General features: G+C 40.8%; 1 protein-coding gene across 2 annotated transcripts in view; it reads left to right on the top strand.

Annotated features, from left to right (window-relative positions):
- Nucleotides 1-26,185, top strand: part of itprid2 (ITPR interacting domain containing 2) — a 40,839-nt gene that overhangs the window by 8,107 nt on the left and 6,547 nt on the right. Inside the window, exons 2-16 of one of the 2 annotated variants that reach the window (XM_061053137.1) lie at nt 324-447; nt 2,556-2,720; nt 4,567-4,609; nt 7,237-7,286; nt 7,570-7,623; nt 11,047-11,086; nt 11,200-11,295; nt 11,733-11,880; nt 12,410-12,470; nt 19,267-19,374; nt 19,854-20,214; nt 20,768-20,924; nt 21,902-21,953; nt 23,037-23,119; nt 24,142-25,983. In XM_061053137.1, the coding sequence (XP_060909120.1) occupies nt 405-447; nt 2,556-2,720; nt 4,567-4,609; nt 7,237-7,286; nt 7,570-7,623; nt 11,047-11,086; nt 11,200-11,295; nt 11,733-11,880; nt 12,410-12,470; nt 19,267-19,374; nt 19,854-20,214; nt 20,768-20,924; nt 21,902-21,953; nt 23,037-23,119; nt 24,142-25,983 (3,303 nt within the window). In that variant the 5' untranslated portion in view covers nt 324-404. Of the gene's footprint in view, nt 1-323; nt 448-2,555; nt 2,721-4,566; nt 4,610-5,561; nt 5,657-7,236; nt 7,287-7,569; nt 7,624-11,046; nt 11,087-11,199; nt 11,296-11,732; nt 11,881-12,409; nt 12,471-19,266; nt 19,375-19,853; nt 20,215-20,767; nt 20,925-21,901; nt 21,954-23,036; nt 23,120-24,141; nt 25,984-26,185 lie in introns of those variants that run through there. The other variant, XM_061053138.1, reaches the window with a different exon arrangement.

The raw sequence follows: 26,185 nt of genomic DNA, 5'->3' as shown, positions 1-26,185 counted from the left end.
GTGTGTGTGTGTGTGTGTGTGTGTAACTGTGTAATCTCAGTGGCTCTCAGTGTGCGTAACTTGGTCATCAATTATAAAAGACACTTCTCCACTTCTCATCTTCCCACTGGTTTACCCCTCCAGTATGATTCACTTGTTGTGTTTTTAAGAGCTTGTTTGAAGACATTTCTAATTAGTGGTCAGCTTTCAATCCGTTGTTCCGTACCGGCTTCAATCTGCTTTCACTGTTAGCTGTCTCCATCTAGAGAAAAAATAATAAATAGGTTCGCCATCCTCTCTCTCTCTCTCTCTCTCTCTCTCTTGCTCCGCTGCTGCTCTCTCAGGTTTGTACCCGTTTGCTGATGTTGCTGTAGAGTCGTCAGTCTTGTCTGGCTGACCCAAACAGTCACAAAAGACAGCCAGATATGGAGAGTGGAGCTCTGGGAGTGGACAACGGCACGGCTGCAGGTGCGTCATCTTACTGCTACAGTGTTGGTTAAGTTGTAGAAATGTATTAGATGAACAGATGAATAATTGGCTACATGCTCTGGATAAACACTTAGAGGTAAAACCCTGCACACTGTTTAACTTGAAAACATTTATTGGCAATTTTTCGGTTTGACAGTTTGTCAAAATGGGAAGGACACCTTAAATAGGAAGTGGCTACAAGTCTGCAACCAGTCGTTATTGTGACGTCAGCTCTGAATCAACAAATTACCAAATAAACATCAGCTTCCTGCTTGAGAGCATACACATCAAACAACTACCAAAGGCCTAAGAGGCAATTATAAATACCATATACATTTGTAATGTTTAGATGAGGGGACACTGAAGGCCCCAGAAGGTAAGTTAGAACCCAAACACAAAATCAGAATCATTGCAGTAGATCAAAAGTTCAAAATAGGCTAGTTGACTAATATCGTTTTTTCATCCTTAGTCATGTACAGCATAGGTCCCCACAAACCAGAAAAGTCACTTAAAGGCGCAGGATAAACACTTGAAATATAGAACTTGAAGCAATGGGTGACAGGTGAAATAGTAAGCTCAAAGTAATGGATAAACCGAAAAATAAGTTAACTAAAAGTGATGGACAATATTGAGGTATACAGTTGACACAGCACCTCAATGGATTCAATTTTAAAATGTACCGTTAAAATCCAATTTAAAGTAATGTATATAGGCTACTGTGATTGGGGAAACAGTTGGCTCAAAATATGTAACAAAAGTAATGAAACAATCCAGATAGATAGCTAATCTTTACCTACTGCTGGATAATGTTAAACATTTTCAAAGTATTGGATGAAAGGTTGTACCATCTAGTTAAAATAAAATGATGAATAAACAGTGTAGAATTCAGCGAATAAATACCAAAATATATATTTAAACCAGACGTCTAAAAGTAATGTCTGAACAGTTTAAATAGTACAAAAAACATTTAGCTAAAAATATAGCTAAAACATGCTATTATCAGTTGAACCATGTCGCGAGAACAGGTTAAAACATGCGTAGCTAAAAGTGATAGTTAAAACAATCCTCTAAAAGAACGGTTCAAAAGTTATAACAGTTTTTCAACGATGTAGAAATATTTAGCAAAACCATGTTTTTTAAAGTAGTGAATTCTCACTAAAATATTTAGCTAGCATGAATTGGTAAACAAAAGGTAACGGGTAGAAAAGTTGGAATAGTGAGCGAAATAAATTATGAGAAAAAACTTGAAAGGGTTGGCTTAAAAAAGTAGTCGGTTCAAACAGTTAGCTTAAAGTAATGGATAAAGTTAGCTTAAAGAAATGAGTAAAACTTTCAAATGATTACGTAAAAGTGGATAAAAAGTTAGAACATCTCTAAGTAAGGGGTAAAATCCTGAAACAGATCAAAAAAAAAAGTTGGTAGAAAGTTGCAAAAAAATGTAGCTTAACTAATAATATGCTGAATTAGTTAGCTTAAAAGAATGGGCAAAGAAGTGGAAACAGCAAAAAATGATTGGTATGAAAAACGTTAGCTAACAATATGGGTAGAAAGTGGAAACCTTAAGCTAATAGAAATGGGTATTAGAAGCAGTTAGCCAAATGTACATCCTGAAACAGTTAGTTAAAAGAAAAGTTTAAAAAATTAGCCTAAATTGAGGTAAAATGCTGGAACAGTTAGCTTAAAGAAAGGGGTAAAAAGTTAAAACTGTTGGGTTAAACTGTTGTGATAACCTGAAAGTAATGGATAAACAGTTACAGTTAGCTAGATAACAGGAATGGTCACACAGACAGATTCAAATGCAGAGTTAATATGTGAGTTAGAGTAAGTGTGTTTGAAGAGCTAGCTTCTTCCGCCAAAGCTTGACACAAAACTGACCATAAACGTTAAATGACTGTTGCACACCGGTGGTCATAAAGAACAGAAAGGTGACCTATATGTGGAGGCGGGGCCTGAAGCATGTGATCCCCACGCTCCGCTCACCTTCTGTGTGTGTTTATATTGAATCAGTTGTAGTTTCTGTTTGTCAGGTTGGATACCTGTCAAACCTGATTGATGACTTTTACAGTGGCCCGGTGTTCAGACAGATTGTGTGCATGATTAATCCTCAGATCCCAGAGTGCAATCAGACTCCAACGGAGCCTGTTCGCGGCGACGGGCCTGGGCCCAGAGCAGGGACTCCGTCTGGCAGGAATCAGAACCAGAGAGATGTGGCCCCCAGGAGCCACAGCAGGACAAGAGGAACGCAAAGGAACAGAGACCATCAGAAGAACCAGGTTAGATGAAGCTTTACGACCACTAAAGCAATGTTTTAAATATAATTTAATATATAATATATTAATATGTTAACAATATTAATATCAACTATTATAAAAGCAGAATATCAAATCCGCTCTTTATTTATTTGCGGTGAGACTCTAACTTTCTGCTACAACATGAAGTATTCACTTCCCTGCAAGCTTACAGCAGTGTGCCAAAGTAAGTGCAGATTTTTTATCTCATCAGTATATCTGTTTCACTTTATATGTCAGCTGATAAGAAACAAGAAATTGCAGAACAAAGAGGCCATTTGTGTATTGTGTTTGAGGTTGCCTAGCAACAGAGTCTCAGTTGCGTAATCCGTCAAACAAAAAGCTCTTAACTTTATTTACTAATCCAAAATCTTTATATTGATGTGGCTTAAAAACAATTCCAATGCTAAGTGTGTTAAGCTGCTGGTCCTCTTGCTTCTGTTAAATGCTATGCTTAAGAAGTAGATGGAAAAATCCTAAATGATCCCTCGTATTGCGTTTTGAGAATAGATAACTGCAGGGAAAGGGAAGGTGATACAGACTGTCTTTATTTTACAACATTGATTGCAGTAGTGCGAAGAGTTGCCTGAACAAAAATACATAAATATGGAAACAGTGCAAGATATCGACGCAAGGTTTTTTCCAGACTGAAAAGATGTAGGCTGAATTTTTGTTTTAACAATACACTTGTATTATCACTCTTTCAGTTTTTTATATAGAGATTGTTTTCTAAAATTACCGCTTTAATTTTCACATTAATCGTCACCCTATGTTTTGAGCCAAGACATGTTGTGGGATGAAGAATTTGGCTGTTTTCGGTCAGTACGAGTTAGTCAACTGCTTTTGTCAAGCCTAAAATATGTCGATAACTGGATGAGAATAGCTTGTATGCTAAGTAATACATTAATTTTATGAACATGGTTTTCATGGCTGTATACCTGCTGAACATCAGCATTTTAGCTTCATCCTTGTCGGCCTATTAACGTGCAGACTTTATGATTTAGGAAGTACAGCACATGCACAGACATTAGTATGGATATATAGCCTCTTAATTGGGCTCTACTTTTCATTTTTAATCCTTGCAGCTGTCTGCACTGGTTCATTAGAGTGTGGCAACTTGGCTGCTTCTCACAGGAGTAACAGCGTCTTGACATGTGTGTTAATGCTTAAGATAAATGTATTGAACAATTTACAACCAATCCAAATGCATCTATATTTTGCAAACAAGACTATCTGAAATTTGTCTATACCACAGTTTGATATGTATTTTATAATTATTTTATTTTCATAGTGCGGCACAAGACATAACCGGTATTGACAGTTAAGTGTGCTGTGCCCTGTCATCGTGTGATTATGACGCTGATGTGACGCTTGTGGTCCAGACATGGGATTAATCTTGTTTAAACACGTGCAATCCTTTTAAGCCATACCGGTTTTGTTTAATTGTAAACTGTCTTCAAGTGCTTGGAGTTTGATAATGATTTATTTGTTAAAGTCACAAACTGGTTCAAGCTAGGCCCTGTTTTGAACCATCCGTTTTGAATATTTCTGATGGACTCCGGGGAAACTTTGATAGGCTTTCTGACCCATCTCAAAATGACCATGAGCTGCAGGGTAATGGCGTGATCATGTCCAAGGTATAGGTCATCTTGACATAAACTGTGGTTGAATAGCTCCATGCTGGCACCATGGCCATAATCAGCTGTGATGTTAAGAGTTATATCCTGTAGTCTAGTCCAATGCTTCTTTTATGGCATGTTGTAATCACTGTTATACACGTCATCTGCTGGCATGTTGCTCTAACATGCTCCTCTCTGCCTCTATCTGTCAGGGCGAGTTCCCAACAAGATAACAAGCTGGCTGATTGAATGCAGGTACAGTACCAATTCTGCACTAAACTATAGGAACTAGTTTCGGCTGCTTAATGCTGCCTCTTATAGCCTGTTCTCTGAGTGTCATGTGTGTTAAAGGAGTGCAGACTTCCCTTGATGATACCTTCAATTACAGATGATCAAATGTTGCACTGGTATGGATTATTCCACTGCAGCAGGTTTCAAGTAGATCTGTTACGACTGAAATAAAACCCAGTGAAAAAACCTGGTGGACATTCGTGAAATGATCAGCTGGAAAGTACAGTAAGCAAACTGAGTTGTCCTGAATCCTGACTGAGAGGTTCAGGGACAGAATGGTTTATGTGGTTGATGGTTTTCTGGAGGTGTTACGTCTGTGTGTTCAGCAGCAGAGTTATCACCCGCTGACGAAGAAAGTGATACACAGCCAACGCCTAGACATACAATACTCAGATCACATGGGCACAAAGGTGGGAGACCCACGCCCAGAGATAGGGCACATAGAGCCGTAAAGGCGAAAGATGGAAGAAAGAGGCAGGAAGAAGCTGACAGAAGACGGAAAGAGAGGCAGAAAAAGAAAGGAGTGTAAACAGAGGAGGAGTTCCTTCTGCTGAGTCAACACTGTTATCACACAAACACACACACACACACCATGTAAGCCGCTGTCACTCACGGCGCTCTGGTTTTACAGTGCTCAGACGTGTCCTCTGTAACGTCACCGTGGTAACACGACCAGCAGAAACAGAATCACAGGTAACTATAGCAACTGCCACAGGGTTGGGGCCTGAGGCCAACATGGCTGCCATTGGGAAGTAGGAGGATTACCAAACACTGCGGCTGCGTAGTGTTACACAACCATCCCCGTATGGTTGTGTGCTCCAGTGTGTGTGTGTGTGTGTGTGTTTGTATAAAATGGTGGCATGAAGTTTGTCCCATTGATAAGAGCTGCAGGTTGTGTAACAGCTCAGTGTTTGCAGCATTCAGCTGCAGACAGCAGCTCAGACCAGCTAGGTTACTGCTGCTGTCAACGAGCCTGATCTGTCAGCTTATTAGCCCGGGACAACTAGTCTGGTCAGTAGAACCCTTTTGAATAGGTGCCTAAAACAGGATTTAGTCTGGGATATGGAGTCACGCCTTGGTCAGGTGTTCAAAAACTCTCTGTAGCACCAGGAGTGAGTTCAGGATAGTTAGCCTTCACCTGCCTGGCACTGTTTTTGTTTTTGTTGTTTTTTCTTAATCTTGACTGACAAGAAGTTAGTGTTAGGTTAGTAAGTGTTCTTCAGGTAGATGGTTAGTCTTCGTTATTTAACCTAAGCTTGACACACAGTTGCTGGAAAAGTTGTTCTTTGTCTGAGTGGTTAGCCTGTTGTAGGTTTAGCCTAATGTGCATTTAGCACTGGAATGTTTAGCCTTAACCTGGCAGCTAGCAACGGTCGCTATACAGCCTGACAGGCAGTTGATGCCAGGATAGTCAGTCTTTGTCTGATGGGTGATTGGCATTATTCTTTAGCTTCAGCTTGATGAGAAATGATCAAAGAGACAGTTAGATTTGACCTGATGGACATTAAGCCTGAGTTAGTTAGTTAGCCTTAGCCTGACAGCAGCCTTGACGTAACAGGCAGTTAGCATGCTTTGCTTACCCTCAACCTAACAGGTTGAAACCCTGCTTATCTAAGCACATACCTGAAACGCAATGCTAAGTTGGTTTTATTTCTCTGAGAGTTAACGAGTCTGCATCGATGAGCCTTAACCTGAACTGTTGTTAGTCCCAAAACAGTTAGCCTACACCTGATAGACACTTAGTGGGAATGACTTAACCGTAGCGTTGGATAGCTGCTTTTTGTCTGATATGAGGTCAGCACTGATATATTAAAGACCTCCTCTGACCGGGAGTTCACAAGCTTACCTGAGCCTTAAATAAACATGCAGTTAGCGCTGATATTGTAAGCCATCATCCAACAGGCACTTTGTTTGGGTTAGCTTACTAAACTTAAGCCCGACAGCTATTTATCACTGAAATAGTTGGCCTATACCAGATAGGGATTTAGTATTGGTTACTTAGCCTTAGCCTGAAGAAAAAGTGGACACTTGGAAGGTGAAGACTTTGTATAATAGGTAAGTTAGCCTTCTTAGCCTTAGCCTGACCTGCAGTGAGCTGGGAGTATTTAGTCCTCGAGTGACTAACTTTTGGATTGTGAACCTTATTTGGCTGAGTAGTTTACAGATTAGCGAGCTAGTGTAGGCAAGTTGTCCTTCACTTCCTCACTACTTAGTGTTATGATGGTTAGCCTTAGGCTGATAGGCTGTAAGACTGAGAAATGTAGCTTACTAATACTTACCTTAGCCTGTTCGCCTTGCTATGTTAAATTGCAGGCGAAAGCAACCAGCTTATTTTCTGTAGATCATTGCTTTTTGACACATCCTGGCCACTGTGTCCCACTTCACTTCTGGTGTGTGTGTCTATCTGGTGTGTTTGCTACATTACATAACGTGATAAAAAGTGATGCAGCTGGTGTGTTTTGTCCTGCATACTGAGGAGTGCTAATAAGGGCTAACCTGACCGCATTAATAGAGTTGCTTGTTTCATTTTTAAAGTTCAGTTTTTGGTAAGTGTTGATGTGTAACTCTCTCTCTCCTCGTCCCTTCTCTAGGACTCCCCTTGGACGATCTTTGGACGATCAGAGTGCTTCTCCCAACAGAGGTATGTTATTCTGTTCATGCTGTCTGTATATCGCCTTGTAAAGACCCGAGGCTGACACTCACACCCCCTCCATTCTGGGGACTTTGGTTTATGACAAAATACTTTGAACCAGTCTCACAACTTGTTTTTTAGATTGTGAATCTCGGTTAAAGTTATTGGCTATGTTTCCGAGTGACAGAATTTGTATAGAAATTTCTCTTAACATTCATTTTACAACCATGGACAACTTATTGAAGGGATTTCGTAACTTGACTGCTTTTGTGTTAACTGTGTGTGAGAACAGGGGTGCTGAGGAACGGCTGCAGCTTCGAAGATGACCTTTCACTGGGAGCTGAAGGTCAGTGCAGAGGAAAAACTCACAATTCAAACAAGATTACAGATTTCTGCACATTGTAAAGAGTTTCCTCCATTGTTCTGCTAAGTATGTCTTAGAACCGACTCCGCCAACTAAGGAAACACTTTGACATTTTCGGTAAATCATATCGTTTTTTCCTTTTAAAATCGCAGAGAGCAGACCTTTAGTAGAGTTGAGATGTTGTAGGTGTTTAATGTGGCAGGACTCCAAGTCACCTAAGCGCCCTGAGATTCTTCATGTCCAGCAACATCATTGGAATGACATCAATACTTTTAACACTTTTTCAATCTGAATGCATTACAAACAGAAAATATTTCATTTTCAGACCGCTGTACCTGAAATCATGTGATGGAATCTACAAAACCTTTGACCTCTCAATATAAACTCATTAGCAGCTATTCAGTGTCAAATTTCCAACACACATACCCAGAATTCCAACATGTCAGTGTTGTCTGCTCCATCAAGAAAGTCATTACAGTCTTTTGTTAACTCAATAACTGTACGTTGACTTTCTATCAAAGCCTTTTAATGGTGTATTCACAGCAGATCAGAGGTATGATGAAAACACACGCACACACTCGGAGGACATTCAGTGAAGCGTGCAGTGTGTTTCCACGCCTCTGTGACTGTTGACTTTTCCCTTGTGAAGAAACGAGACTGAGGAATGAAAGTGGAGCGTTGTGTTGATTCTTACACTGTTGTGTTTACCGAACAGCTGTCCTTTATTTACACAAATGTGATCAGGCTGAAGGAATACTATATGGAAGGACTTTTGACCTATACAGTACATAGAGCTGAACACAAGTTATTTTACGTTGAAATTCCTGACTTGAAAGGTGCTTTCTGAATCTTAAAGGGAGGAAATCAGGAGGATCACTTATCAAGAAAGAGCTTGTTTATTTTGTGATGCTAATCCTGCAAGCTTCATGTCAGCACTTTGATTCTTCCACCAAACTCATAAATTATGATGGTTATTCTGCTGCATGCCAGATACCACCCAGCTTACCTAAAAGCTGTCACACACTGCTACTGCTCCTGTTCCTATACTATTTCAAAGTGGTCACTTCAACCCGGCAACCACCTGCTTCTCCTCAATGTGCTTTAACCAAGCGGCAACCTCCAATGAAGCAAATGCGTGAGTGCAAAGGACAAGGACGTACGTCGGTTCGATCAAATATTTAAAAGTTGCTGTTTTGCCATCGCTCAAATCTTACACTGAAAATGGAAATGGCACTCTTTATTTAAATGCATGTAATAGAAAAGAAGGGGGCCTCAGTGCGTTGCTACCACCTCCATCTGATCGCCCGTGTTAGACTTTCTATACATATTTGTCTCTAAATTTTAAGTTACGTTTTCTTCTCACAAGCTTGACACACCGCAACCTTTTCTTCATTTAAACACCCTCTTTAGTTAAGCTGTCGACTCCTTGTGTTAGCTTTAAATCTCACCTCATGTTTTGCCTTTTTTTGTCTTGACAGTAAATGCTGTTCTCATACTCTAAATGACATTTGTCAGCAGCAGCTAACGCCCTTTGTGGTGCAGAAGACTTTGGAGATGTCATGTATGAACAGATCCTAATGGGCTGTAATGATTTCGAACATGATATGAAGAGCACGGGAGGGGATTAAAGTGTTAACGTGTGAATTGAAAGGAAGTGAATTAGTTAATGAAAGGATTCAGGAGGTTGAATGGGATGGAAGTGAGGCAGTGTGTTAGTGTCAGGAGGCGAACTGCTGCCACTTTTTGGTCTTTCATGCCAGTTTTCCATCACAGAAGTAAAAACACTTTGGATTCGGTGAAAGAAGAATAAATTCAGCTTCAATGCAAAGCGGAAAAGAAGGAGCAAGACACTCAAGACAGACACTGGCAGGTCGACAAGTCCGAACAGGTTCTTTTAAACTGGAAATGAAAACAACAGTTACACCTGCAACTTGTGATGACTACTCTGACAGACTGAGAGTTAACCCGTGTCAGTGTTAAAGTTTAAGGAAGTTTGAAATGAAACTTTTTGTGATTTCAGGCACATGTAGCCACATGTTGGTTATTCTCTTTGAAATGCTAACCGTTGCTGCCAATTTTTATTGGGAGTAAATCTAAGTTCTTATAGTCCCTATAAATCCTCTTATTCTGACACATCAAAAACACATATTTAGTAGATTTATGTTAAAAGCAATATCAGTAATCCACTAAATACCTTTTACACTGGCTCAACATCTTGAAATGACCGACCTTCAGCCTCCTATTATCCACAAATTTGCAGGCAATTCTCTTCCCCCTGAAATGCTTTATATGTGATTTTTTCATTCAAGCTGCATTTGAAAGATCCAACTGCCTTCATTCTTTTGCAATGTCAGCTGGAAAATAACCTTTAGATTTGTTATACAATTAATCATACAACCCTGGGGATGAAAGGATGACTTTGTCTTTATCGACTAGCTAGCTAGCTACTTTTATTGTTATAAACTGGCTGTATCTGGCAAACTAATGTTTTCAGTATTGTATATTTTTGGTGACATACAGTAAATGACACATAACCAAAAGACAGGGAAATACTGAATGTCCCAGGAAACATGTTAGCTAGCTTCATTTTCAGTCGATGGTCCAAGCACAATAACATTGAAATTGAGGAATTGCATTTATTTTGTGTTCAGCATAGAAAGCTAATCATTTCTAGTAGCAACAGTATTATAATAAAAAAATAAAAGTCCCTTCTTGAGTTGGTATTGTTGCTTAGCTTAAACCATTTTCCATATTTTCAAACACTATGTTTGTCTTTCAGGGTCACAAGCAGAAAAAACAGATTCATGTTTTTGGCTAACATAACGTTAGCTGGTTAAGCTGGAATTGAAACTTCTTTAGAATCCTATCAAGAGCTTGACAGAGTTGCTAACTTAAGCTTCCTTACTTTCTTAGATAGCATCCAATCAGTGGGAAAACACAGGCAGTGGAAGCTCTTGTTGTGAATATCTCCTTAATAGAAATCTGAGCTAGGTTGCTAATGTTAGCTTGTTAGCTGAATACGACAAAGTTTTTTGTAAAACAACATTTATACCCTCACACTTTTGCTCTTTTGTTTTGTCTTTTAGAAATGTTAAAACTCGCCAAACCAAGTCTGCCTTGTTTCAATTGCTAAGCTGTGATTGGTGTGAAATGTCTGTTTGGGGGCGGGGCTTTGTTAGCCAGTTCAGTGTGATTCTCGAATAACTTTCAGAAGAAGTAATCAGATAAGTTAGCTTGGCCTCTGGGGAAACTAATGATCACATTTTCATTATATTTTACTTGCATTGAAGGAATTTCTTAAAGACTTATATATGAACAACCCCTTCACTCTGATTTACAGATTGTTTTTCATTACATATTTATGGCTATCTAAGTCATCTCTGTTTACTTTTTTCCCCTCCGCAGCTAACCATCTTCAGTCCAGTAGCACTAAAACTGAATCCTGGTGAGTTTTAATTTCCTCATTCAGTTTACTAAATCCCATCCCAGTTTCTCCTCTTTTTCTTTCCTCTTTATGTGTGTTAATGCTTTTTATTATGTGTTTGTGTGTGTGTGTAGCTTTGGTCTTGTGGCGGATCAGAAGAGGAGTCAGTTTAAAGAAAAAGGAAGAAGTATGAACTCCACAGGATCAGGAAAAAGCAGCACTGTGTCCAGGTCAGTTCGCCTCCTCAGTATTGGTTGAGACCTCCGGAGGTTTCAGCTGAATGCAGGTGGTTAGGTAGTTGGTTTCAGATAGTTAGGGGGGTGGGGACATAGGGGACAGTTTGTAAACTTCAGACCTCTTAAAATACCTTTTGTTGGGGCTGTTCAGGAGCCGGGCAGGGCAGAGTATCGTCTCCTAAGACACTGAGCCAGAACAATTACCAACAATTTAATCTCACTAACTTAATAATAAAATAAAAAAAACACCTCACTATCTCACGAAACCCTGTAAAAGCAAGGTGTGTGTGAGAAGTGTGGGGGGGCAATCGTGCTTAAGCACAGTACGGGACAATTTTGCCTAGTTTGAGTGCGCCCTTACTCACCAGCTAATGGACCAAACAATGGCTGACTGACTGACTAAATATCTGTGTGTGTGTGTGTGTTCACAGTGTGTCAGAGCTTCTGGACCTGTACGAGGAGGACCCCGAGGAGATCCTCTTAAATCTTGGTTTTGGTCGAGAAGAGCCCGATCTAGGCGCGAAGGTTCCCTCCAGGTTCTTCAACGGCTCTTCTACAGCGCGAGGCATCGACATCAAGGTATGACAGCTGTGTGATAAAACTGGGTACAAAGACTTAGTTAGAACTAATCTGGCATATTTTCAAAGCCTGCTATAATCAATGGGTAGCAAACATACTGATGTATCGAACCTTCTTTGACTCCCAGTCCTGTATTGGTGCTACCTAACCCTATTTCCACCCCTAGTGACAGTGATCACAAATGGATGTTTAATTTAATATATTATTATTATATATTTAATAATTGGCACTTAAGAACTATTTCATTTGCGGAAATTTGGTCAGAAACCACAGTAATATTTTTTTCTTCTTCTGATGATGGTGTTAAATGAACATTGTATTGATTCATGGCTTTTTATAATTCTGTGAAAAACCATCAAGTTGATGTTGAGATTTTGACTTTGACCTTCACGTAGCATGAAATAATAATTATTTTCAAGGAGCTCATGAACACTTTTGTCATTCCTTCTTTAAGTCTTTGACATCTAACTGCCTTACAGCAACAATCACTTGTTTTATAATGACATCACTTCCTGTTGTCCACCTGCAGGTCTACCTGGGAGCTCAAATGCAGCGTATGGAAGTGGAGAACCCCAACTATGCTCTGACTAGTAAGTGCCCTGTCTATCACCTACATTTCTCCATCATGTCTTCTCGTGTTAAGAACTGTACTTGCTGTAAGAGTGGGTTTTGAAGATCCAAAGACAATGTCTGTCAGGTGTGTGCAAGGCAGGAAAAAATCATTTGCCTCATGCAGAACTAGAAAAACAGAATAAAAAACAAAGCAAAAGCAACTGCCAGCTGGTGGTGATGACGTAACGACCTTGTAGGACACAAATGACCCTCGTGTAGTCCGATGTGTCATTGACAATCTGGCTCTATTGGTTGTAGAGATTGGATCAGAATCTGTCTAGGTTGCCTTTTACTTTACTTATTTTTCTATTCAGCTGTCCACCTGTGACGCGACACATTTTAAACACAGTGTAAAGGAGGCCATGTGTTGTACTGTAGTCGGTTCAGATGAGGCAACAGCTCGCTGCTGCTGATTGGCGGTTGACCATGTTAGCAAAGAGGAGCTAAAAGGTTCACGGTCTGAAACTGTTAGCAGAGGAAGTGAAGCTCAAAGAGAGAGTGTGTGTGTGTCTGTGTGTCTGTGTGACTGTGTGTGTGTGTGTCTGTGTGTCTGTGTGTGTGTCCTGTTCCCGGTACTTTTATGGTGTTTAGTGGGGTCCTCCAGCTCTTTTAGCCGCTGTGCCAACTGCCTGGACAACACATCCAGCAAGGACAAAGATCTGTTTGTCCCAGACAGACACACACACACACACACACACACACACACACACACACACACACACACACACACACACACACACACACACACACACACACACACACACACACACAGAGACCTGCTCTGCTGTCATCCTGGCCTCTTTTTGTTTTCAGACTTCTGTTTGGATGAAGGTACTGGCCTCCTAATTGAACATACAAACACACACACACACACACACACATATGCGAACACGGCCACACACACACACACACACACACACACACACACACACACCCACACAGCCACACACACACATACACACACACGGCAGGTTCTCTTCTTTTTCTTGACAGTTTTACTGCACAGTTTGTGCTGTTAAATTTTTTTATCCAAAGATCCTCTAAGTATGAGAAGATGAATCACCCCATAGCTAGAAGTATTTTTGAGTCTGTTGAACTAAAAACTGGAAATTGGACTTTGTTTGCTGTTTGACCAGTTTAAAAACTCATCACTGGTCCCAGTTTGTTTGAGGTAAACGTAAGTGTTGTTTAGCAGAGTGTCCTGAGTATTTACTTTCCAACATGAACCTTCTGTAATCATTGTGTTTGACTATAAATTTTATCACTGCTCTTTTTTTCCCCCCAAGTTATTAATGGGGTTCTGTTGGACAGACTTCTTGTTATTGGCGAGTATGCACTGGTTTTTCACATCTTATGGATCTTCTGCTGGCTGCCTTCTTGTCTGTTTGTCCAATTTCCAGTTTGTCTCTTCACTTAAATTTGATATCAGTTATTACAAGTATTAAGCTGAAGCCTGCTAGTTTTAAAAGGCCTGTCAAATACATGTTTGACTTTAATGATCTTACACCTGACCCGATTAGTTTCTTTCTCTTGTTCAAAAGCTTTTTCTGATGCTTCCCTTATCATAGGAGATTATAAAATGATGCTAAATTATTTGCATTCTTAACAAAGTGGATCATTTTGGGTTCAGGAATCTTCTTCTTTTTTTAACACATAGATTTAAATTAGTTTTTTCCAAGTATTCAACAAAATAAATACATTTTCTAAAATTTAATCTAAATAATCTTTGTTTTTCTTACATAATTATAAGCCTGTTTCATGTTTATGCGATGAGACTCCACTGTGACGTTATGTTTAATCATGAAGAATTATTGTGTTGACACAAATTTTGAAAGGCCAGGTACTCATCTGTTATCATATCGTTCTGTTTTCAACCATTAATGTTGTATAACACAGTATCATGATCAGCTGACCCCAGACCTGTTTTATAGAGCTGCTTTTAATTAGCTTCCCTGTGTAAATATTGGTCAATGCTTGGCATGTGATCGCAGACACAAACTCATATAACTTTCCAGCACGTCCGCCAGTCCTTCACGCTGCGGCTGTTTGTTGGGAAACTGGTCACATGTTTGCTACAACGCAGGTCAAAGTGATCACAGGCAACCACTGTCAAGCCACACAAAGAAACACATCCCAGTATCAGGTGTGGTTGCTGAAACATATAAAGTCAACAACCTGGAAACATATTTCAGGTTTTCCAGTGGCCCTTGTGGATACTAATAGATGCTAAAAGCCGATTAAGACGTACAATTTTGACAAAAATGTGTCGTCAAAAATGATTTTATGGAACGTACAGCATTAAAAAAACAACTTAAGTAGACTCACAAATCATCAGAGAACTACTTTTTGGACTGCCTTGTTTCAACAACAAGAAGATTAATATTACTCAATGAAGGATTTGTCAAAGTTTTTCCACTTCAAGAACTTGTATCCGGGTGCTGGTGGCCTAATTCAGTGGTTCCCAAAGTGGGGGTCATGAGACACTGAGAGGGGGGGTCATGAGACACTGAGAGGGGGGGTCATGAGACACTGAGAGGGGGGGGGGGTCGCGAGATTCCTTCCAAAACCATAAAAATCTAAAATCCCATATGTCATCCATTATTGTGAAGAATATACAAAAACGTAGTTCAAGAGATTACGGGTGTTCTGCTTCTAGCGTTTCTTACAATAAATAAAAAAAATCATATTACCTGTTTTAGAAATAGTGTGGCCCGGCTGTGCGCAACATTAAATGTTTTTACCACCCACAGGGAAAATGGGGGTCCCGGGCTGAAAAGTTTAGGAACCCCTGGCCCAGTGGTTAGGTCCCAACCCATGTACGGAGGCTATAGTCCTCAGGTTCAGGTCAAGTTTGTCATTCCCTACTCTCTCTCCCTGATGTCCTACTCTATCAACCGTCCTGTCCAAATAAAAGAACCTGAAATAAAGCTCCAACCTTTATTCTCATGATTTCAAATGAGGGCTGAGCGAGGGTTTTTGACCTTATTTGTTGGGTCATTGGGCAGGTGATTTGTAGAATATAACAAAATTGGTCCACAGTGAGACGTTAGACCTGGACATACGGCTACATTACTGCTGAGCTTCTTGTTAGCCTCCAGGTTTTGAATTATAGAATGGACGGTCTTTGTTCCTGCATCAGTTTCATGCGGGAGGTTTTGAAACTGTGATGTCCCTTGTTTCACCAAAATTTGGTTGTGTGTGTGTGTCTGTGAGTACTAGATATCACCATTAAACAGATTTAAATGAAAAAGAAAGGAGGCCCCTGCATGCCTCTGCAAAGACTTAAACTCTTATCCTGACGCTGCGTTCATCGTTGTTGGAACTGACAGCATAAAGCTTAGCTGTGTTTGTATCTTACATGGAAAAAAAAAAAGATCTGATTTGTTTATTAGATCCTGATGTGAGACATGTTTGTCTTAAAACTGCTAACCAACCTGATAAAAGATCAGTCATGATCAGAGAGTTCTTTTTTTTTTTTTTTTTTAAACGTGACCTGCTCCTTTAACACTTTTTAGTGGGTTTGTTGTTCCTGGAAGCTTTTTTCTTTTCCAGAACATTCTCATACTGCTCCATCGGTTCCCTGGATCCCAGACACATGTATTTGTGTGCATGTGTGTGTGTGTGTGTGTATGTGTGTGTGTGTTGTTGTTTGTTACGTAAGCTCTGTTCTCACCATTAGAAAGATTCTCTAGGGATGAAAAGAGAAGAAAAAGAGGGAGTATGTGTCGTTTTCTCTTATTCCTCACTTCCTGTATTAGGATCCTGAGAATGAACATTTGTGCAGAGTCAGCAGTCAGCAGGAAACACACACACACGCACACACACACACACACACACACACACACACACACGCACGCACATACTGTATCACTGACATGACACACACTGCTGCCGTAATAAGAGGTTCATATTCTGCACTCGTATCCAGATGTGACTGACTGAACTGTGTGTCTGACAGGTTTGGAGCTCAGGCACGATCATTTGTTTACTATGTAAACAACTTGTAAATTCATGTCAAAGTAGGAGCTAAAAGAAGCTCAAAGGCTCAACATGTAGTAAGCTCCACTAACGAGTTAGAATAATAAGAGTAAGCAGTTAGATGGACCTTTTGTAGTTCATCCACATGTGTACAGAAAACTGTCAGTGGAGGACTTAACCTACTGATTCTCAGGCTAGCTCTGCAGTATAATGACCACGACACCCACCCTGCAAGACAGAGCGCTACCACAGGTCGTTCATCCCATCTGCCATCAGACTCTTTAACAGCATCACCACCTCATGCTACACACTGTGTGTGTTTTTTAATAACTCTTTCCAGTGTAGTTACTGTGTAATTTTCCATTATTGTATTTTTTTATTTAACTGATGGGATTTTTATTTTTAATAATTATATTCCCGTCTCCTGTTTTCTTGAGCTGCTGTAATGCACAAATTTCCCCCATGGGGGATCAATAAAGTTTATCTTTATCTTTGTGTTTTACCATCTGATTTGCAGGTGGATAGAATGAAATGTGGGGTTTATGTCACACTCAATCTAGCAATATGCATACGCATTCTGTCTTGTTGGATTTGATAGAGTATCACAGGGATATGGTGTACTTTTTGATCCATTTGTGGCAGTTAGATTTTAATTTCAAAAGAAACCAAATAGCCTCCTTGAGATTTGTGTGTCATCGCTGCTGTTGCTCCAACTCTGACGCACTATAATTTCCTGTTTTTTGTTGTTGTCTTTTTTCTTTGGATTAACCAACATGCAACTTGCACCTTTTACCTCACCTCAACTCACCATAAGCTTCCCTTAATTAAAAAAAAACCTTCTATTTTTTAATTATGAGCTTGTTGCTGTGCTGTTTTGATCGTATTGTAAGCTTTTTAGAAAGTACATTTTACTGTGAAGATGAACTCATTTCCATCCTAAAGTAGCCTCAAAGTGCATACTTTCATTCTTTATACAGTATATCCCAAGTTAGTAAAGATTTACACTTTTCTGTCACGACTCTGTCCGCCAGTGTTTCTACAAAAGTTCACTATGTCAGATAGCAAAAATAAAGACAGAACATATTTTTTCCATTTAACATAAAATTAGAAAGAGAATCCCTCCGAAGACACACCAATGTAATTTGAAAGAGCTGGCCTCCGCTGCTTTTTATGTGATGACATCAGAGCGAGTTATAAGGGGTTTACAGCGTGACGGACAAAAGACAGAAGTCTGTGTTTCATAACAGACTGACAAGTATTTAGACAGCGAGGGATAGAGAGATGGAGGAGAGGAGGGGAGGGGAGGGGTGGAGGGATTATTGCGGAAGGAAGGAACGTACTCAAGTCATCATTCTGTAAAAGTCGATACCGACAGCTCGACTTACACAACCACAGAAGAAGAAGAAAGTCAAGTGCCAACTTGAAGCTTTATTCTTCCCGCCCCTTTTGCTAAACAAAACACAAATTTAACTTACCATTAAAACGATCCTTCAGGTCTGTACAGTCCCCAGCAGAACAGATACTTCTGTGGGTTTAAATCAAACTCTCCCATTTATTGAAAATGAACTGATGCTTTTGTTAGTTTTAGTTACGTAGTTACATGATCTTTTGTCTTTTCATCTTCATTCTGCCAATCTGTTGAACACAGCGCCACAGAAGCACATTTGTCCCTCCCCCCCTCCTTTTTTTTTAGCAACAAATAACGAACAATAGCTGCACTTGAACATGAATCAGCATGGTGAGAACTAACTATAATGACAGAAACTGTGTTTGAGAAAAAGTTATTTGATGTGTATTTTGATTTTATAGATGTCCCATCTGTTAACATGGAGGAGGTGGAGCTTCTGACTTATTCTGCAGACTCTCAATAAGGGGGAGCTCCAAATGTTTTGGCCTCACTTTTGTAGAGCTGTCATATCATCCATTTTTTTTTTTTTTTTTTTTTTTTTTTACAGTCTTTGGTTGATGTTAATTTACGTTTTAAAATCAGCCATTTATCTTTTTGTTCTCCAAAAAGAAACTTATTTTTTGTTCTGTTGTGGATTTTAATATGGCGCTATGAAACATCCCATAATCTCAATTACACTGCAAAAATGTCACTCCAAAAATGTTTTGTAAGGACCCTATAATAAGTACGAGTGAGTGAATTGATGACTTGGCTTTTCTCTTGTTTGAAGGTGCTTACACCATTTCTAGAAGCTTCCTATTACGATTTGGAAAAATGCACTGGAGCCTTAGTGATAGATGTGATTCTGGTTTAAAGACCTTCTTCTTCCTCATAAGGCTAAAGATGAGACTAAGTGACCTTGTAATTTGGATGTTTTGTTTGAGGGGCTTTTAAAACAAGCACAGAGACAGCAGGAAACATCCAAGCAGCAGAGATAAGACACTGCCTCGCTGCCGTTTATAGAAATGTTCAGACTCTCTGATGCACTCACGGACAGTTTTCACAATAAAAGGTGAAGTTGAGCATTTTCAAACCTTATACGTTAACTTTTGCTTTTTTCAAAATGATTTTGAAGTGAATTCCTGGTTTTAACTGTAGATGTATCTTTTTTTGTTTAACTTGTTTTTGCTAACTCACCATGGCTAAAAATAATCTGTTCAAGGAGGTTAAGAAATGTTTTTTTTTTTTACTTTAAGAAAAAATGAGTGCTATTTTTTATTAAGGGTTATATGAGCATTTCTCTACCAGAACAAGTTTGTTTTGTATTCCCGTGGTCTTTTCCCCACACCATGTTGGCTCTGCGAAGCACTTTGTAACTTTTATTTTTGTTTGTTGTTTGTTTCCCTCAGGCCGTTTCCGTCAGATCGAGGTCTTGACTACAGTAGCCAACGAGTTCTTCCAGCTCTACAGTCAGGTGTCTGGTCAGCCTGTCCAGCGCATCAGCTCCAGGGACCAAGGTAACGCACAACAACAACAACAACCATCAGTGCTGGAGAGTTTTTTTTATATATAGACCCCAAGATGAGCAGAAAGCCTTTGACTAATTCATCAGAATAAATATCTTTGAGTAAATATGATGGATATTGGTTGTTTATAGTGTTAAATATATTTCTGATTAAGGTCATAAAGGTCAGTGTCAATTGTAGTCATATTTAGTCAACTTCTTTCTACCTACTTGAGGTCACTTTAAACTTTTTTTTAAGATATTGAAACACTATAAAACTTTATTGTCTAACTTTCAATTTGCATCAAATTTGGCGCCCCCTGTGGACAAAATGGTGCATCTTATTTCTTTGCTGATTTTGCACCTCAGCTGGTCTTTGTCAACACTTTTCTGAGATATGTATTGGCAGTTTGGTTACACATATGCATTGAAGTTTCCTCTTCACCATGGAAGAATATAACGTGATTATTCAACTCTTTCGTCTCGCATCAGGAGAAGGGGAAGAAGGAGGCTCAGAGGATAAGACCCCGCCTCCTCTGAAGAAGACCAACTCGGCTCGGAACATGGCCAAACTACTGAAGAAGACCCTCACGAGACATAACCTGCACGCCGCCTCCTCGGAGTCACCTGAGGCACAAACGCCTGAGCAGAAAACACAGCAGAACGGACAACCCGCCTCTGATCACACACACACCAACGGTCACGCACATGCGGATCCGGAACAGGACGGGTGCAGTACTGACCCCGACCACCAGGGGGACACAGTCAACCAGAAGCACAACCGCAAGAAGGATAGCTGTTCCCTGGCAACGGTTACTGAGGAAACAAACGGGGATGGAGAGACAGACGACAGGTATTGCTTCATATGAAATGATTTTAATTTATTTTCTTAAATACAGAGGATGGAAGTGGTTTGTTCCCCATGGAGATTATTTATAGTTACTGATATGTATCCAGTAATAAAATAAAACCACCAAAAAAACCTGCCACTCTGTTTGCAGCTTGCAAATGGCGCCACCTATCTGGTTGAGGGAAGGAAACAGTGTGAGCCGTGTTTCAACCATATACACAGCTAGCATACTTTCAAAAGCAGCGTTATGTATTACACCGCATGTCAACACACTCACCACAGAAAGAACATAAGCTCTGTTCTCTGTAATTTATTTTACTCTGCAGATAAAAGACGGAACACAAACACACAATATTAAATTCATTTGGTAAATCTCCTCCGCCCCTTCAAGTTGGCTGGACATCAGAGAGCTTCTGAATTCCACTTGTCAAAATTCAATCAGCTTGAACTCTGCAATATAACGGAGGCGGGTCAATTTGTCTCCTTGTTATATAATAAGAAATGAATGCAAATTGAATGGTGTCTGGACTTACCCTATCATCTCTTCTCCCATCAGTCCTGAACAGAGCCCTTCAGGACCAGTTGCTGATGAGCGCCAACCAGAGAACGAGGAGAACCTGACGTCAACCCCGGAGAAAGCACCGCCCTCCCTGGCCCCGCCCCATCTTGCTCAACTCCGCAATGAAAACGCTGACTCTTTCGACATGGAGGAGGTACAATGCAATCCTGGGTTTCTGTGGTTCCTCACTTGTCTTTGGCATTGGCAGGACTGAACAACAGTGTTTTTCTGTAGACAGGATTTGGCTTTGAATACAGATAGAATACAGTCTTACTAATAGGCTGTATTCATTAATTTTGCCATAATTAATAAGCTAACAACTAGGAATGCTCCTTGGTAACTTATTTAAAAATAAATTAAGCAGAAGTCTAGAGGTAAGAAAACACTCAGAAAACTGTCAAAATTTGTACAATTTATTCAACACGGCTGCACACTCTCCAAAATCTAATTGCATGTAGCCTATTTAATTTAAACAGTTCAACACATTCTTCAATAACTGAATCGCCGGCTATTTTAAATGCTTCTGAAATGTGGGACACTTTGCATTGTGCATTACTCTACAGGTAAACCATGTCAAATTGGATTGCTAATTGTGGCTAGAAACACCAGCCTTTGGTAGTTTTCAACATGCTGGTGCTTAAAACTGGTGACGCATTGCTCCGGTCGAGTGGTTATATGCCAGTTGACCTGAGCTGCTCCTAAGAGATGCCGTCTATTCACTATGCTGGTTTACATTTGGCTGTAGAGCAAGGAGAGAGCTACAGCACCCTCTAGTGGTGGGTGGTTGTGTTGCAGCTTAGACACAACATTTAACCAGCATTGTGGGCCAACAATAAACATTAAGTAAGAATACTTATAGTTAGTTTCACTGATTAATAGTGATGGTGGCGACTGGTGAGGGTGATGATGTTTAATTGTTTGGCGGTCTAATTGCACACCTTCCTGTTCATGGCGTGCAGTAGTCGTACCAGCATCCTAACCCTGTACGTCTGCATACATTTCCTGTAAGTTAAGTAGTTGAGGTTTTGGACTGACCTGTTTCCAAAATATCTTTTTTAAGGGAATATTGATGATTCTCAGCAGCTTCTCCTATTTTTTTTTTTTAGACTGTTTGTTTTTTTTGTCTTTCAGATTCAGAGCAACGAAGATGACGCTCTGCCATCGAGAACTTCCAGAGGCAGCGGTGAGTTTTTCTTAACCTCTGATTTCAGCTTCTTAACCTTAACCTCTGTCTTTACTATTTTTGTTATGTGTTTGACATCCAAGTGTTGCGTTTGATGCAGATCCTTAACCACTTCCCCCTCCCTCTGTTTTTTTTTCTTGTTTACTCTTTTTGAAATCTGCATTGTTTGCATTTATGTTGTTTTACTAGTCGTCTTTTCCTCCCCCACCACTGTCGGCATACGGGAAAAGTTTTCCCTCGGGGCTTTCTGCCAGAAAGTTGTTTCTATCTGATGTGCCGAAACCGAAGGTCAATGTTGACATTTTGTTTTAGCCTTGACTTTTATCTTTTCTTAAACCTCGACAAGTCATTTTGGTATACAACCTTACCAAACTGCTGAAAAATAAGCATGGCTCTCACATGTTTCTCTTTGTTGCTGTGATTCTGCAACATAGTGAATACTCCTGTGAATTATTGTTTCCTTTCAATATGTACAACCCCAGGCACATTTGTTTCTTTCAGCTACTTATGTATGCTTTCTTATTGCATCACTCACATTTTTACACATATAGTACAGGATACACTGACCCATTGTGTATCTTTTCTATAAAAGTCTGAGTATTTTATGCAGCTTGAATAAAAAAGTGCATTCATAAAAAGGCTGTATGGGCGTTATAGCATTTTCCGGAGTCAAAAACAAACAGTTTTAAAGTTTGCCAAAGATGAAAATAGCTTCTTTTGTTTTTAAAAAAGTCGAAGTACTCTTTGATTTTTAGCGTCTGTCTTCCTACTTTCTGCCCTAAAAACAAATCAAGAATCTCTATTGAGTATCTGTTGATAGTTCTGTAGTTTTATTGTATAGTGAGAGTATAAATGTGTATCTGCCTTGTCCAGCGCTTACATGATTTCATATATGCAGCCTGTTTCTGACTGCAATAAAAACGGTTTCCTGTGTGTCTGAGCTCAGTCAGTGAGGACAGACTGTCCTGTCCGTTTATGTCTCTGCTTTATTCTCAAAACAACTCATTCTACTCTGCCATCAGCTGGACAGTGGAGATACTGCAGGAATAATCCTTATGTTTAATATCTATTATCTTCTTTCAGACCTGTTGAGGACAGTCAGTCAGCAGTCGGACAGCAGTGGGTTTGCAGAGGAGCCCTCAGCCGATTCCAACAGCTACCTCAAGGTCGGTTTCTTTTTGTGTTTTGTTTGCTTGTTTTAAGACTTCACCGCCCATGAGGAACTTTAAGTCATCAACTCTGACCTTTAAATAGTTTAAACACACCCATATGATTCCACTCAGAGCCTTATCTCACCCAGAGGAGAAACACATGAAACATCCTGCACATAAATCACAAGTGAACTAGAAGTCAATTCTTTTATGGAGTGTAATAAAACCATGTAGGGCAGTTGCCAAATGCAGAACATCTTTGACTGCTGCACGTCCCCATATGTCTGATGGAAGAACGGTCAGACTCGTAAAATACTTAAGGTACACATCAGACTGGGGAGCGCACAGTGATGTAACATAAATTACACAACAGAGTTTCTTGAAGTGAGGCTTGTCTCTTAAGTTGGAGTCTATTTTGAGTTAAAGGTCACATCTTTGGTTGTATCTATGAAGAGTAAAACCACATGGTAGCAAAGACCAGCTAATACCAGCTGCAGATTACAGCTACTTCTTTTACCACCAGGTACAAGACTTTGCATTTTAAGAGAAGAAGAAATATCAAATTCAAATAAAACTGGATATTTCTAATATCAGGAAAGCCCCTGAGATGTTTGTTATTCTCAAGAAGGCAACAGGAAACGACTTAAATTACTCCACCTCGTTGACTACTTCTAGATTAGCCTGAAGTCAGATAGTCAGCTTTCCTACACTGGGATCCCCCTCATTGGGATTTGTAATGCCTGAGTCTTCAGAAATCAATGGGTTGCATCACTAACACTACTTCCATGTTTTATACAGTCTATGGTTAAAACCAGCTTGACCCCTCTAGTAGCTGCAGCAGTAAAATGCTGCTTACACATTGATGGTAACAACCAAACTAAATCAAATAATTGTGATCATAGCAGCTGTTGTCTACTAAATTTCTGCTTTTTGTTTGATAATGTAAAAACATTTAGCAAATAATCCTATTATGTTTGTAAAGTGGTCAGAGCTCTTCTTCTTTTACTGATAATTAATTGGTTATTTATTGTAATTAGGTGCAGGAGAGTAGTGACAGCTGTGACAGCGAGACCACTGTGACATCACACCCTTCACAAGATGTGGCCACGCCCCTCGCACTGGACTACCCTGCCTTCATTCTGCCAGATGGCAAAGAGGAAGGGGCTGATGGTGCTGCTGTGGCCGCTGTGGCCGAGGTTGATGGGAGGAATAGTTCCAGGGAAGAAGACGAACATGATGGGAGTTCAGAAGAGATTCCGCAGTACTCGGCTCACCAGCTCCCCAAGAAGAGTCTAACGGGACAGCAGCACGATGAGAACCAGGAAGAGGAGCAAGTCCAGAATGGGGACCAGATTGATCCAGAATCTGAACTACATAAGGAGAGTATATCCGCTGCAGAACAAGAATCACAACCAGAATTAGAAGATGTCCAGAATCAGCCGGCATCAGAACCACAACACAGTCAGAACCAGAAAGTTACAACCACAGATACAGAACCACCCACAGAGGAAGTGGGTGGTGCGCCCTTAGAAGAGCAGGCTTTCTTGGATGATTCTGGTTTAGTTTTCCCTCCTCCTCCACCCTCTCCAGTTCTCTGTGCTCTGAACCGAGCCAAAGAGCACCAACTGAGCAGGGCAGGGCAGGACGGAAGCCCTAACTTTGGCGATTCGTCCCAATCCCCAGGGAGAGGGCGAGGACGAGGACGAGGGCGCGGAAGGGGCTTCCCCCTTCAGAGGTCGTCCTCCCTACCTTCATCGCTCCTGTCACCCTCCAAGATCGTGTCTTCCGTCAGGATCCAGTTTGGTCGAGGCAAGGCATCCTGCACCCAGCCAAGGTACTCCTTCAAATACACCCAAGAGGACGGAGAGGACAAGGAAGACGAAGCGGTGGAGGTAGAAGAAGAAGGACAAACAAATGGTCAGTCTACTCTGATCATTAACCCCGCCTCATCGTCCGACTCTAAAAAACAACCAGCGAGGTTTCCGTCTGAAATCCCCTTTCCACCCAAATCCATCCCGCGCTACCTAATGCGGTCGTCCTATTCCCTGCAGAGCTCCAGCCCTCCTCCCGATTGGTCGCCAGGAGGCCAAGACCATTCCTGGACCACCCGGAGTGTTCCTGATCTTTCCTTAAATCAACAGCAGCCGGGCCAGTTCCAGCAGAACTTGAGCTCTAACCAAAACCAGCAAACTTCGAGTCCAGGGCAGACAATGTTCCCTTACCCCCACCATAATCCCAATCCAACTGCTCAGTACTTAAACCCAAGCACAAACAATAGTCCTAGCCTCAACCCTAACCCATATCCCTTCACTCTAAACCCCCATCAGCAGTACCCCACCCCTCTTCATCCATACAACAGCCTCCCAAACCTCCTTCACAACCACAACCAGTCCTTGCTCCATAATTCTAGGCTTACCAGTCTCCAACGACCATCAACTCCACCATCCCCCCAGCACGCCAGCCTCTCCAACTTGCATCATCCACTGACTTCCTTGGCTCCTCACCACACCAGCTTAGGCAACCTGCATCCAACAAATCCTGCGATGCACCACCACGGCTACAATCATCCCTACACTCACCCCTCACCTTACTATTCAAGTCCGCAAGGCTCGCCGTATGCCTCATCCTACCTCGGTTACCATGGGTACAACGTGAACCCGCACCTGGGATTCCCCTACTCTGCCCCCCTTTGTCCGCCGTTTGGTCCAGAACACAATTTCCACCCAGGATTAGCTCCTCTCACTCCAGGCCTCCTCCCAGGTCTAGCGTCAAACATCGGCCTCCATCCGGGACTTGCTCCTCCTGCTCCTTCCAGCACTGAGATGCAGCTCAGGAGAGTTCTGCACGACATCAGAGGAACAGTACAGAGTCTGAGCCAGGTTGGTGCTGTCCAGTCCCAGTCTCTTAAACGAATGTAACTATGGTAGCATCATGTTTATTTTGGAGTCCAACTTAAAAATTGGCCCAATGGGGGCAAACTTGGGTCTTTGGACAATCAAACAAGCTAGATAAGAAACCATTGTGTTTGAGGGTTTTATACTAAGTGAGAACACCCATGGTGATGGAAATAGTCACCTCCTG

Source organism: Labrus mixtus, chromosome 13 (assembly GCF_963584025.1).
Source record: "Labrus mixtus chromosome 13, fLabMix1.1, whole genome shotgun sequence".
Lineage (NCBI taxonomy): Eukaryota > Metazoa > Chordata > Actinopteri > Labriformes > Labridae > Labrus > Labrus mixtus.
The sequence above is the reverse complement of the archived record's forward strand: the minus strand, read 5'-3'. Positions and strand labels throughout refer to the sequence as shown.